This window comes from Camelina sativa, chromosome 10 (genome assembly GCF_000633955.1).
Source record: "Camelina sativa cultivar DH55 chromosome 10, Cs, whole genome shotgun sequence".
Taxonomy (NCBI): Eukaryota; Viridiplantae; Streptophyta; class Magnoliopsida; order Brassicales; family Brassicaceae; genus Camelina; species Camelina sativa.
The window spans coordinates 22117325-22132246 of NC_025694.1; the positions used below are offsets into that span (position 1 = coordinate 22117325).

At 39.1% G+C, this 14922-nt stretch overlaps 1 protein-coding gene across 1 annotated transcript; it reads left to right on the forward strand.

Annotated features, from left to right (window-relative positions):
• Nucleotides 21–2311, forward strand: LOC104720605. The gene is made up of 5 exons (XM_010438487.1): nt 21–498; nt 756–998; nt 1094–1306; nt 1427–1623; nt 1949–2311. The coding sequence occupies exons 1-5, from the start codon at nt 21–23 to the stop codon at nt 2309–2311; spliced, it is 1494 nt and encodes a 497-aa protein (XP_010436789.1).

Sequence of the window (14922 nt, forward strand, 5' to 3'; positions counted from 1 at the left end):
ATGATGATTACAACCGCTACATGGCTTCCCTTACTAACGTAAATCCGGCCCTTGCAGCGTACTTGAATGAGGCAGATCCAGCTTTTTGGTCTCGGTTTTACTGTCGAGGAGATAGATACAACATCAAGACTAGCAACAATGCGGAATCTATCAACTCCATGCTAAAGAAAGCCAAAGGTTATCCCATCACATATCTCATTGAGTTTATTACGAAAAAGTTAGGTAGGTGGTATTGGAAAAGACGAGAGGATGCACTTAGTCTGACNACCGAATCTGGATATGAGAAGTTGCCTTATTGTCTTAGAAAAATAGAGCAGTCAAACTCGGGAAGTGTCATTGACCTTGTTGTTGATGACGAGCATAGGTTTAAGTACCTTTTCCTATCTTTCGATGCTTCAATCCGTGGTTTCAATTACGTGAGGCGAGTTATTGTGGTTGATGGGACCCATCTCACCGGAAAGTATAAAGGTGTATTGCTAGTCGCTTGCGCACAGGATGGTAACTTTCAGATATTTCCGTTGGCTTTTGGAATTGTCGACTCGGAGTGTGATGCTTCATGGGATTGGTTTTTCACCAAATTAAGTGAGTGTATCTCGGATGAATATCCACTGGTAGTAGTTTCGGATAGGTGCAGTTCAATAGCTAAAGCATGTCGCAATGTTATGCCATGGGCAACACGAGGGATATGTTACTACCATCTCCACAAAACATAATTTCTAATTTCCGTGGGAAGCAACTGATGTACTTGGTGAAAGGGGCAGCATATGCGCATACGCATGATGATTACAACCGCTACATGGCTTCCCTTACTAACGTAAATCCGGCCCTTGCAGCGTACTTGAATGAGGCAGATCCAGCTTTTTGGTCTCGGTTTTACTGTCGAGGAGATAGATACAACATCAAGACTAGCAACAATGCGGAATCTATCAACTCCATGCTAAAGAAAGCCAAAGGTTATCCCATCACATATCTCATTGAGTTTATTACGAAAAAGTTAGGTAGGTGGTATTGGAAAAGACGAGAGGATGCACTTAGTCTGACAACCACTTTTAGTCGGGGTGTTGAGTATTGGTCGTAAGGGAGCATTATGCAGATATGATGATGGTAGAACGCATTGATGGTTGGCGTTTCTATGTTAGGGTGGGCAACATGACTGTTTGGTTGACTTGGAAGCAAAATCTTGTTCANGTATCTTTCGATGCTTTAATCCGTGGTTTCAATTACGTGAGGCGAGTTCTTGTGGTTGATGGGACCCATCTCACCGGAAAGTATAAAGGTGTATTGCTAGTCGCTTGCGCACAGGATGGTAACTTTCAGATATTTCCGTTGGCTTTTGGAATTGTCGACTCGGAGTGTGATGCTTCATGGGATTGGTTTTTCACCAAATTAAGTGAGTGTATCTCGGATGAATATCCACTGGTAGTAGTTTCGGATAGGTGTAGTTCAATAGCTAAAGCATGTCGCAATGTTATGCCATTGGCAACACGAGGGATATGTTACTACCATCTTCAACAAAACATAATTTCTAATTTCCGTGGGAAGCAACTGATGTACTTGGTGAAAGGGGCAGCATATGCGCATACGCATGATGATTACAACCGCTACATGGCTTCCCTTACTAACGTAAATCCGGCCCTTGCAGCGTACTTGAATGAGGCAGATCCAGCTTTTTGGTCTCGGTTTTACTGTCGAGGAGATAGATACAACATCAAGACTAGCAACATTGCGGAATCTATCAACTCCATGCTAAAGAAAGCCAAAGGTTATCCCATCACATATCTCATTGAGTTTATTACGAAAAAGTTAGGTAGGTGGTATTGGAAAAGACGAGAGGATGCACTTAGTCTGACAACCACTTTTAGTCGGGGTGTTGAGTATTGGTCGTAAGGGAGCATTATGCAGATATGATGATGGTAGAACGCATTGATGGTTGGCGTTTCTATGTTAGGGTGGGCAACATGACTGTTTGGTTGACTTGGAAGCAAAATCTTGTTCATGCGGGGTGTTTGATGTTGAGAAAATGCCATGTTCACATGCAATTAAGGCTGTCAATTCAAGCGGATGGCATATGTCTATCGTAGTCGAAGCTTACTATAGAAAAGATTATGTTTATGCGTTGTACGCGGCTACCATCATGCCCAATGTCGGGCACGATCCAATTAGGCCAGATATCCGATGTATACCTCCCATACCGAAGCGGAAGCCTGGAAGGCAAAAGAAGCCTCGTTGGCTAACATGGCTAGAACTGTCACGTAAAAATGGGAGCAAGCCGAGGAAGTCTCACAAGCAATATGCTTGTTCAAAATGCTGACAGCCTGGACATACTCGACCTCATTGTTTAAGTAACAATCCCACTTGATACATTTTTAACGTTTTGTATATGATCGTCGGTTACACTAATAATTATTTGTTCAGGTTACTGAAGACGGCGAGTAGAAGTTCACTTCATCGTGAAGTCACCTAGAATTTCCCTAGCTATAATTTGTCTCTGTAATAAATTTTAGGGATTATCCCACGTGTTCAAGTCGACATTATTAAAGACTAGTACTTAACTATCATTTACTCGTAAGACCATTTTATGATACTCGTCTTCTTAACCAACCACCATCAGCTAGAGAATGATGAGTCAAATTTCGGGGTCAGTTTCTGGTACAAATTCGCATATACAAACTACTGCGGTAGATCAACGATTATTGTGAAATCATGGACAGATGCAAATCCGGGAAGAAATTTCTTCAGATGCACTGTTCACGGGTTTTCCCATTGGTCAGACGCAGAACCATCACGTGGTTGGCAAAAGCGGAGCTTGTTGGATGTGAGGGATGATATCCGTCAACATAGAGAAGAAATCAAGGTAATTAAAGAATCTATAAGAAAAATGAAAGAACAAGTTGTTAACTGTTTGGTGAACTCTGGGGTGGTTAACACATATGACGAAGACAAGAAGAAGTTTGAATGTGATTTACTGGCAGCCAATGAAAGGGAAAAAACGCTTCGACAATTCATGATTCTCTCTTGGATAGGTTTCATTGTTGTCATCGTAATGTGTCTTGGGATGTGTACGAAGTCTCTAAGTTAACTTCAATCAGATGTCTATTAAGCTTTCGATGTATGATATTGTTTCAAGTCTACATTCATTGTACCCTTTCGATATCTCTACATTTGTTTTACCCTTTTGCTATCTCTACATTCGTTGTACCCTTTCGATTTCTCTACATTCATTGTATCGTTGACGTCTCTTCATCTTCTTCTTCGATCATTGCACCTATAAATATCCTCTCAATTTCCACTCAATCTATTGCATCTCCTTCTTCGATAACAAGAGAATAAGTTGGTTATGAGCTATGGCCGGAGAGAGTTCTAGTAAGCGTAACCGAAGCAGTTCCGATTTCGAGTGGGAAGAGGAAGTAATAGATGTCATGAAAGATGCGTTTGAGAGGACGAGAGTCGTGGTTGAAGAAGAGAAGAAGGATCGCTTCAAAGCAATTCTTCGTACGATGAGAGATCACATGAAGAAGAAGGAAGAGACTACCGCCCTTGTGCATCAAGTGGATCTGATCGACACTCAACTATCCCAACTGAATCAAATATTGGGTCAACAACTTGTCGACTTCGAGGCAGAGCACAAGAGGTTAGAGGAGATGAGAGAGGTTGCGGAAGCTGATGTCAAATAGTGTGTGGTTCCTCCTCCTATTGATTGGGGCAAACTTCATGTCCCTCTCGACGATTAGTTGCATCATCCAAACTCCTATTTGTATTTTATTTTTTAACTTAATGTATGCATACTGAATACCTATTTCTATTTTCTATTTGTCAACTCTACATGAATAATGAATACCTATTTCTATTTCTATCGGTCAACTCTACATGTCCATTGTGCATCAAGATCCATTCGAAGTCTCTAACTTAACTTCAGAAATATGTCTACTAGGCTTTTGTTATACGCTATTGTTTAGAGAAGACTACAACAAGTAATTAATATTTTAATAACTAACTAATGAGGAACAGACAAGTGTAAAAATAATCAGAGGCGACAAAAAAAAGAAAAAAAAAGCAACAGTTCTCTCTTCTTTCTCTCTCTTTTGGTATTATTTTATTAATTTTAATANGAATTTAAAATAACACATTCCCCGATAAAGTTTATATTGCTTCTCGGGTTCCGACAGCAGAGTAGAGGGAGTAACGGCGGGAGAGCAGGTAAAAAAGCACTTTGTTGGCATTTATTGAAACTCTGTAGATGCCTTGGAATTAGGTCCGACAGCAAAAGGATGAACCACTGTTTTACATATTGAGATATTAGGTGAGAGACAACGTTAAAAGAGATAATTACGAGTACAATAGTAATAAAGATGATCCCACAAAAATATATGGATAGCAGCCTATCATCAGAGTTAAACAAAAAATTTAACTACAAGAACAAAAGTTCTACATGTCTATTGGACAACAATATTCATTCGAAGTCAGCATCGGGATTTCTCTGGGACCTTGTTCTTGTACGTCCTGCGGGTGATGAATGGTTTGGATACATATAAGTTACTAGAGTTTTGACAAATAGAATTTTTGAAACATACCATAAAAGTTAGTAGAGTTATGGATCTTTCTTTAAGAAATCAAGTAAAACCTTCTTCAACTCCATGTCTACTTTATCAAAAGGATTGTACGCTGATGTGGCTGATTTATCACCCATGATAGTCTTGGCTGTGTTATCACCAACGAAAGGAGAACGTTGACTTGACGCCAACCTCTTAACCCTTTCAGCCTTGCCATGTGCCGCAATCCTAGCGGCTTCTTTCCTTGGTTCTTGTTTCTTGGCTCTAGCAGTCAAGTCGGCAGTTGTTAGGATTTCCGTGCGAATAAACACAGGTGGGTCTGACTCAGTGTCAGATGATTCAGAGCTGACTTTCTTTGGCACCTTCGTATCCGTACGAGTAACAGATGGAGATGGTTTCAGGGTCTGAGATTTCCCTGGCTTGTTCTGCAAATTCCGATTTAAAAGTTACATGCTCATTTATGAAAACAAATAATATTAAAGTCACCTCATATGTTTAATTTCTCTCAAATAAATCAAACAAAGAAAACACAGATATAGAAGTCTACTTCACATAAGGAAGTCTACTTCACATAAAGTAGATAGTTGTTTTTTTTTCTTCGAAGTTGACAACTTCTGGAAGTCTATTTTTTCTTCGCCTTGTACCTGGTATTGTGATTGTGAGGGATCGTAGTAGGAAATTGCAAGTGTTCAGAACTAACCATATCCGTCTGAGAGTCCTTCTGTTCCTTTGATACAGCCTCTTTCGTACCAGTAGCTGCCTGAGAGTCCTTCTGTTCCTTTGATAAAGGATCAGCCTCTTTCGTACCAGTTACATCTCCCTTCATTTTGGTAAGATCCGAAGGCTTTTAATCTTCCCATTCAACATGTTGAAACCTTCCTTCATCTGATCGTGCAGAGCTGCTCCCCACATGTCGAGCTCATCTTTAATAGAATCCAAGATATTGAACTCCAAGGCAGTTGAAGTACCTGGACAGTGCCTCTTCCCACTTTGTTCATCAAATGTACCGGCTCTCTTCTTCTCACTCTTTTCCTCCACCTTCACCTTCGCATTGTTAGATTCATAAATACCAACCGTCTGCCACAAACCTCTCCCCCACTTCCATGGACCAAAATCCCCATTGAATGCTCTCAAAATGTTATCAATCTTGTCATCAGCTTCATCGTCTTCCCAAATAGGACTAATCATGCCACCAATGGTTTTGAAGTATCTGAAGTTTGTCTACAATTTATATAAAACAGTATACTAGTTCAAATCTAACACAATAATGGTTACTGACTCATCTAATATCGTAGATAAATTATAGACAAATCACAGAGATGCGTACCTATTTTAGAATGCCCTCTTTGACATATTTTCTACCGCAAGAACCGTGGTAAGAAAGCAACGGTGGACTTGGATTGTTCGCCAACGGTTCCCCAATTAATTTGCCAAAATCAGGCATAGATTCGTACACCCATATCTGCAGAGGTTCGACAAATCCGTCTATGGTGTAACTCTGCTTGTTTAAGTCCTTCTCCTTAACAGACAGAATCAGGTTCTTGAAAGCAACTCTTCCCCAGGGATAATCAAGAAATGCATCTAAATCCATGACTAGCCTAGCCATATTTAGACGGGTGGGCGTTGATGGTTTCCTAGCTTCTATAAACCCAGCGTAGATAGCTAAATAACCCAACCTAACACGCTATATTCTATCCCANCCTGAGTTCTTACATGCTGCAACCAGTTGACTCCAAGCTTCTTCCAAAACTCTTCCATCTCGTCTGAAACCTCAACTTGTGGTTGCTCCAACGACTCGACATCGTCCCAGTTAAGTCCAGTGATGGCTTCAAACTCATTCAAAGAAAATCGTAAAGGGTTAGATCCAACCAGACTCCAGATCTCGTGCTTTTTGTTGCAGACTATCTGTAAGGTGAGCTTGTTGAACTGTAACAAGACACCCAGTCGAGATTGATAAATCTCGTCCCATTCATCCGGCTCAAGAGCTTTGTACAGTTCATCAAACAGCTTTGTATCGTTGCTGTAATAACCGATGCTTTTTTGAGGAACTGGCTCATCACCTTTCGTGTAAAACCTCCGAGGAAATTCTGGTTTTCTCTCCTCATCCATTCTGCAAGATAAGATTAGGTTTGGTGGGGAAATTAAAAAAAATGAGAGATTGAGAAAGAGGAAGACAAATCCAATAAGTCTATGCGTCAAATTGAAAAAGAAGGCTACTATTGAATTGCAAAAGAAGTCAACCTTCAGTTTGATCAAAGAGGACAACGGCGGCGAAGACGCGGCGAAGATGAAGATAAAGCGGCTGGGTTGAAGAATACAGAGTTCGTCGAGATCTAGTACAGATAAGTTAAACAAAGTAAGTAAACTGACAATCCGAAAGACAGAGATTTAGGTTTAACATGAACAAAAAAATGGAAAAATCAAACGTTAGTGATAAGCGATAGAGATAAGCGGAAGGATAAGCGGAAGAGAAGCGTTTTCTAGTTCCTTATGAGGAAGAATTAGAGATAACTATCCTATGTTATCTCGGTTTTTAAGTTGTATAAAATTACAATAATTATAATAATTCCGGTTTTATAAAACCAAAATTGTTTTATTAGAAACAGTACCAGAAAATTAGGAAGAAATTATAAAGAAACCGATTAAAACCGGATCCCGCTTATCGATAAATTAAACATATAAATATTACCGCCAACTAACGTCAAATCAATTTATACCTTGTAATGATTATGTTGACGACTTCTCTGGCAGACTTTTCCACGGGAAACTAAACCGTCTGCAAATCCATCAAATCAAATTAATTTTTGTAATATTATGTTGAAGACTTATCAAGTAGACTTCTTTCTGGAGAAACTAAAACATACTTTAAACTGCAAATCCATCAAATCAAATTAATTTTTGTAATATTATGTTGAAGACTTATCAAGTAGACTTCTTTCTGGAGAAACTAAAACATACTTTAAACTGCAAATCCATCAAATCAAATTAATTTTTGTACAATTATTAATGCAGCGGAATATCAGAAAAGAGATTGAGTTTGTGATCAACAGGACCAAAACTCGTTAGTTTGTGTGTTAAGCTAACAGAGCAAACGACACGATAGGGTGAGAGAAACTCTCTATTTTTTTTCTTATTAAAATTCAAGCTGCTCATACAATAAAATCAACTCCTGTATATAATAATAGGATGGATAAAACCTAAAGCAAAAGGAAAACACAACACCGCTTAAGCTAATGTCGGTGGAAATAAAGAGATAAAATATTAAGTAAAGCCCAGCAAAATAATAACGTAAAGCCCAAGGAAGAAGAAGATAGTAGATGCTACATCAGGTCTCCTGGGGTAGGGAGAAAATTCGAACCCGAATTTTCGTCTTGATCACCTGCTACAAAAGGTACCAGATGCTTAACATTGAAGACATCTGCAATGTTCATGTGAGGAGGAAGACGAAGTCGATACGCATTGTTATTGATTTTCTCAGTGATTGCGAGAGGACCAATCTTACGAGACTTCAGCTTGTTGTAAGTTCCTGGTTTGAATCGGTCCTTGGTGAGAACTGCCCAAACCAAATCCCCCACGGCAAATTGTACGTCTCGACGTTTCGCATCAATTGTGGCCTTGTACTTCGCCGTTGACAATTCAATATTAGCACGTACTTGCTCGTGTATGGACGTAAACTCATCAACAAAATCACACGCTCGGCCATGATGACGAGTACGGTCTGGTGAAATGCCAAGATCAGTTGGAGAACGCGGACTTATACCATAAACCACACGAAAAGGACTGAAACTGGTGCTTCGATTAACTGCGTGATTGTGAGCAAACTCAGACACAACACTGAATCCCATGACTTAATATTATCACCAACCAAGCAACGTAACAAATCACCCAATGCTCTGTTGGTAACTTCAGTTTGTCCATCCGTCTGCGGGTGATAAGCAGAGCTCATATCCAATTTAGTACGTAAAAGTCGCCACAAAGAACGCCAAAAATGACTCAAGAAACGCGAGTCACGGTCTGAAACAATCGATAAGGTTAACCCATGTAGCATGTATACTTCCCAAAAAAATAATATTGCAACCTGAACTGCATCGGTAGTCTTCTTACACGGAATGAAATGCACCATCTTCGAAAATCGATCCACCACAACAAAAATGGAATCGTTACCGCATTGAGTACGAGGTAAACCAAGTACAAAGTCCATGCTCACATCAGTCCAGGGTTGAGTAGGAATTGGTAATGGTAAATAAAGACCTGAGTTAGTAGCCTTTCCTTTAGTAGCTTGGCAAATCCCGCAACGAATGACGTAACGTTCAACGTCGCGACGTAACGTTGGCCAAAAATAAGAAGAGCTAACAAGCTTAAGTGTACGGTCCCTGCCCACATGACCCTCTCCATGTAACTCACGAATCAATTGAAGACGCAAACTACATTCGGGAATACACCATCAAGTATCACGTACGTAGTGTCTTCACCATTTTGAACTGTGGTCCAAATCTTTCCAAAAAAAGGATCAGTAGGATAGAACTCCGGTAACACTTCAAATCCAGGAATAGAAACGTGTAGCGTAGTCAACAGAGAATGACGTCGACTCAACGCATCGGCAACCTTATTAAGAGTGCCTGTCTTGTGCTTGATAACAAATGTAAACTACTGCAAATATGAAAACCAAGAAGCATGACGAGCAGATACCTTGTCTTGTGAACCAAGATGTTTTAACGCGTCGTGATCGGTGAACAAAACAAACTCACGATGAAACAAATAATGTCTCCAATGCTTCACGGCTTGGACAATCGCATACAGCTCAACGTCATAAGTGCTATAACGCTCCCGGGAACCTGCAATTTTTTCACTAAAGAAAGCGATGGGTCTAGTCGCTTGACTCAAAACCGCCCCGATGCCAGTCTTAGAGGCATCACAGTGCAACTTAAAAGCCATGGCAAAGTTTGGAAGACAGAGAACCGGTGTAGAAGTAAGGCGGTCTTTAATAGTGTGAAAAGCATTTTCTGCTTCCATTGTCCATTGAAACTTAGAACCCTTCATGCAATCTGTCAAAGGAGCCATGATGCTGCTAAAATGTGCAATAAAACGGGGATAAAATGATGCCAAACCATGAAAGCTACGAACGTCGGTTATTGTTTTGGGCGTTGGCCATGAATGAATTGCGGAAACCTTGGCTGGATCCACTTCTAGACCACGGGTTGACACAATATAGCCGAGAAAAAGAACTTCAGAAACTCCAAAAGCACATTTTTTTATTGTGGCAAAAAGCTTCTCCTTGCGTAAGACGAGCAACACTTCACGTAAATGTAACAAATGCTCAGCAAGAGAGGAACTATAAATTAATATGTCATCAAAATAGACCACCACACAACGACCAATAAACGGGCGAAGTGCTTGATTCATTACACGCAGAAATGTGCTAGGAGCGTTGGATAATCCAAAGGGCATTACAAGCCACTCAAATAAGCCTTCACGTGTTTTAAAAGCTGTTTTCCACTCATCACCAGGACGCACACGAATTTGATGATAACCACTACGAAGATCAAGCTTAGAAAAAATGGTAGCTTTACCAATTTGATCAAGTAAATCATCAAGGCGTGGAATAGGAAAACGGTAACGGATTGTGATTTTGTTGATAGCACGACTATCAACGCACATACGCCATGACCCATCCTTCTTGGGAATAAGGAGAGCTGGAACTGCACAAGGACTCAAACTTTCTTTCAAATATCCTCTAGCCAACAATTCTTCCACTTGTCTTCGCAACTCATCCTGTTCTTGAGGACTCATGCGATAATGGGGTCTATTAGGAAGTGAAGCACCAGGCACAAGATCTATACAATTTTGAATGTCTCTCAAAGGAGGTAAACCCGGGGGTAATTCATTAGGAAATACATCGTCAAACTCTTTAAGAATTTCACAAAATTCTAGCGGGATCTCCAAATCTGAAGCAATTTTTTCTGAAGCAACAACTAATGCAAAGGCAATTCCGGTCGAGCGAATTTCATCTTCAAACTGAAATGGTCTCACAAACAACGTGGGTTTAGTAGCAGCAACCTCATGGATAACCGGTGTTGATGCAATGCTAGGAGTAAGAGACAATATTGGTACAACTACCAGGATCAATGATCATCTTGCAGATTTTCCCTTTAATAGTGCAAGTAGAACGAAAAAGATTTGTTCGAAGCCAAGATTCCTCAGTACTTTGTGGTAATAAACAGTTTCGACGGAACACTAAAGCTAATCCTGCATCTCCTAACACCTCTTCTTCGCCACCTAATTCCTCATCAACACCACCATCATCATAAATTGCAGGTTCTTCTTCGACAAACAACCCACGCCGACCTTGTTGTGGACATGAGGATTGACGGTGACCTTGTTCACCACAACCAAAACAACGAACATTGGAGACACGTTTGACCTCCATGACATCAGATTTCCCGGTTAAAACAGGTGGAGAAACAGAGGCTGTCCCCTGTTTTGATGAACTGATACTTTGTTCATTATTTCGCACACGAACTGAACTTTGAGACCATCCCGACGAAGCAAAACGTGGTTGTTGTTCAATTAAAAGTGCTCGCTGATGAGCCTCAGAAACAGTAACAGGACAAAACTGAAGCAGAGTACCCTGTATATGCGGTCGTAACCCTCCGATGAACCTTGAAACCAACTGGTCAGTTGATTCAGCAAGTGAATTTCGTGTTAAGAGAGAAAACAATTTAGTTGCGTACTCATCCACTGATTTGTTCCCTTGTCGTAAATTTTGGAGTCTTGTATACATCTTACGACCATAATTGAAAGGTAGAAACGCCTCTTTCATCTTCTTTATCAATTTTGGCCATGACGTGATCTTCTCTTTTCCTTCATGGCGGTGTTTGTCCTTCATCTGTTGCCACCAAGCAGATGCTTATCCCTTGAAACGTGTAGCTACTAAGGGAACGCGCATGTCATCAGGAACTTGTTTAAAATCGAGAAGCTCTTCCACTGAGCTGATCCAATCAAGAAGTTCCTCAGGCTGCAGGCTACCATGAAAGTCGGGTAGGTCCAGTTTGAACCCAGATTCCCAACGACGATGATCAGCTCGTGGAGCTACAATCATATCTATTCTTGGTTGCTCGCGCAGTTGTGCAAACGGATTATCATCGACGATGTTATCATCGTCAACATCACCAACATCCTCTTCTCGCTGAACTCCAACTTTAGGCAACACTGCAGTTTGTTGTTGAGCACGGAGTATGGTTCGGACAGTAGTCTCAACGGTATTACGCAGAACTGTTTGCATCCCGTGAGTAAATTCCGAGAACATATCCCTTATCAAGTCCAACTGTTCTTCGTGTTGTTGTTGTTGAAGACTCTTCTTAGGAGGCATGTTGAGATCGATTCGTCTCTGATACCAACTAATGCAGCGGAATATCAGAAAAGAGATTGAGTTTGTGATCAACAGGACCAAAACTCGTTAGTTTGTGCGTTAAGCTAACAGAGGAAACGACACGATAGGGTGAGAGAAACTCTCTGGTTTTTTTCTTATTAAAATTCAAGGTGCTCATACAATAAAAGACGACTCCTATATATAATAATAGGATCGATAAAACCTAAAGCAAAAGGAAAACACAACACCGCTTAAGATAATGTCGGTGGAAATAAAGAGATAAATATTAAGTAAAGCCCGGCAAAATAATAACGTAAAGCCCAAGAAAGAAGAAGATAGTAGATGCTACATCAATTATGCTGAAGACTTATCAAGTATACTTCTTTCTGGGAAACTAAAACGTTCTTTAAACTGCAAATCCATCTAATCAACCAAATTAATATATCGTTAATGACGATGAACGAGTTTCTATGGTACAGGGACAAAAGTTGCGTGTATATAGAATTCTACACTTATAAGTATAAAGTGATATGATATAGAAACTTTCTACGAGTTACATAGAAGTGAATGATAGATGATTATACACTTATATGATGAAGTGAAGTGATATAGAGAAAGTTTCAATTACCCAACCGTGATCAGTCTCCAATTAAGCGTGGATGATTTATATTGACCGATACAAGTATATTGACCGATCACCAATTCTCCGTCGTGAAGATGAACTACATACTTTTTTTTTAAAGAGAAAAGAAATGATTTACTGATAACTTTTTTGGTTGCAGTTTTAAAATAATCAAAAGGCCCATGGCTGGTTTATATATACGAGACTAAATGGTTACAATGAACAGTTACATAATTAATAACGCAAACCGTCGTGTGGTAAATCATTAACGAGTAGACTTCGTCGACTGACTTCTTAATGTAAACGGGGGAAGTCTACTAAATAGGTCAACTAATGAAGTCAATGATATCGTCCAAATATTACAGAAACTGAAGCAAGTTCACAGATTACAGACATAAATACGCCATTCCAACAAACGGCCACGATAATTTCGAGGTTCACAGATTTTAATTGAATGATCTACGAAGCAAAAGAGATTAATACAACAATAAAGATTATACCGGCGATTAAGACATTCTCGACCACCGTGCGTACACGACGAACTGACAGACGTAATTCCTTCATCTGATCTTTCACCTTGTCTAGCTCCTACTGAACCCATAGCATTTCATCATTTTCCTGGATGGCTGTAATAGAATCCCTTTGGTCAGCAAGTCCACCTCTCATTGCTTGAAGTTCTTGCATAATAGCCTCATCCCACAATTTCATAATATGGTCCTCTCCATCCTATACCGTACAATAGAAATAAATATACCATAAGAATATTATCTATACTCAAATAATAATTATACCAAATGAATAAACCATCATACAATCTAAACCCTCATGGTTATTGCATCCAAAGAAAATCCTTCCAGGATTGTCGGCTGTGGTGGAACATTTCATAACGGTTTCCCTTCCACAGAAACATTTGTCAGGAATTCCAACTGTCAGGCCAAGAAATTTTACTTCGGGTGGACCTTCACTCCATACTTGCAAAGAACTAGAAGATGGCTGAGTGTAGCTGTGTAACCCCATATCTGAGTGCAAAATGAACAAAAAACTATGAGAACATATATATTTTCGAACAAAATTAGCTAAAGCATTACAAAAGTAAATAGCCGACGATAAATGATGAGAATACTTATCTGAGATGTCCTTGAGTTTCGAAGACGATAAATGATGAGGATAGAATCTGAATTTTTGAGAGCAACAATATCGGAATTTTAGAGAGAGAAATTGTGGAGAGAGAGAAAGCACATACAAACTATGGTTGACTTATAGAAAGAAGTATTTATATGGTTATTGAATCCGGTTAGGTTAAAATCAAGGAATCGGTACGTTCGGTTAGGTTCAGCTATCGGTTTGGTTAAATTGTCGGTGAAATTAAAATAATATAATATTAATAGTTGATGGCATTACAAAGTCAACCGCCAATAGTCTACAGAGAAGTCTACTTAAGCAAACCCTAAATCAAATAATTTTAACCTAATCAGCCTTTCCTCCCTTAATTTGACTAGTTTATATGTAAATTTATTTTATTTCAATGCAGGAAGTCTATGTGGTTATTATTTGGTCAATAGGTTTACCAATTTTTTTTTTGTAATTTTTAAAATTAAAATTTAAACTATAATTAAGGAGTATACATATTTTTATGTCTTCCATTAGACGTCAATTTGAAATCCACCATAAAGAAATCTATTGCAGATTTCCTCGGGTTACATCTGTCATTTCGGCTTCTGTTTTTTGTTTGGTCGTAAGGGAGTCAACTGTAATTTCAGCACCTTTAGTGATTATGTTTCTCGAAAATCGAATATAGGATCTACGATTTCATTCAAATGTAAATAAAGGTACAAAAAATGCAATTGTCCCATTGAAAAATGACCTATTATAACAAATCGTATGTTGTAACAACATAATCTTAATATTAATTTGTTGTAACTAGAAAATGGTTACCCAAAAAAAACAGCAATTAAAAAGTGACAATGTATTTAATGTGGTAAATTACAGAAAATGCCAATATATAATTATATAAAAAATACTAATGGGTTATACGATTGTACTAATAAAAATCTCACCCACAAAAGTAGTACATCTTTCGCTTCACCTCCCGCCCTCCAGCACTTAAAGAAAAAATAACAACAAGAATATCAGTTTGGCAAAAAAGTAGTGCCACATCTCACATAATCTTTTTTTTGAAAAGATAATATAGAACATCTTAATCCCTTAAATACAAAACTACCATATCTTAAGAATCTTATTAAACAGTTTAAGAACCTGGACTAAGAAAACAATGTTCATACATGCAATACAATGGCAGAAAGGTTTTCAAATATTTCAAGTAAGGTCTTATATCTCGAATATTCCTTTGTGGAAGATAACCTCAAACTTTTATCTCATAA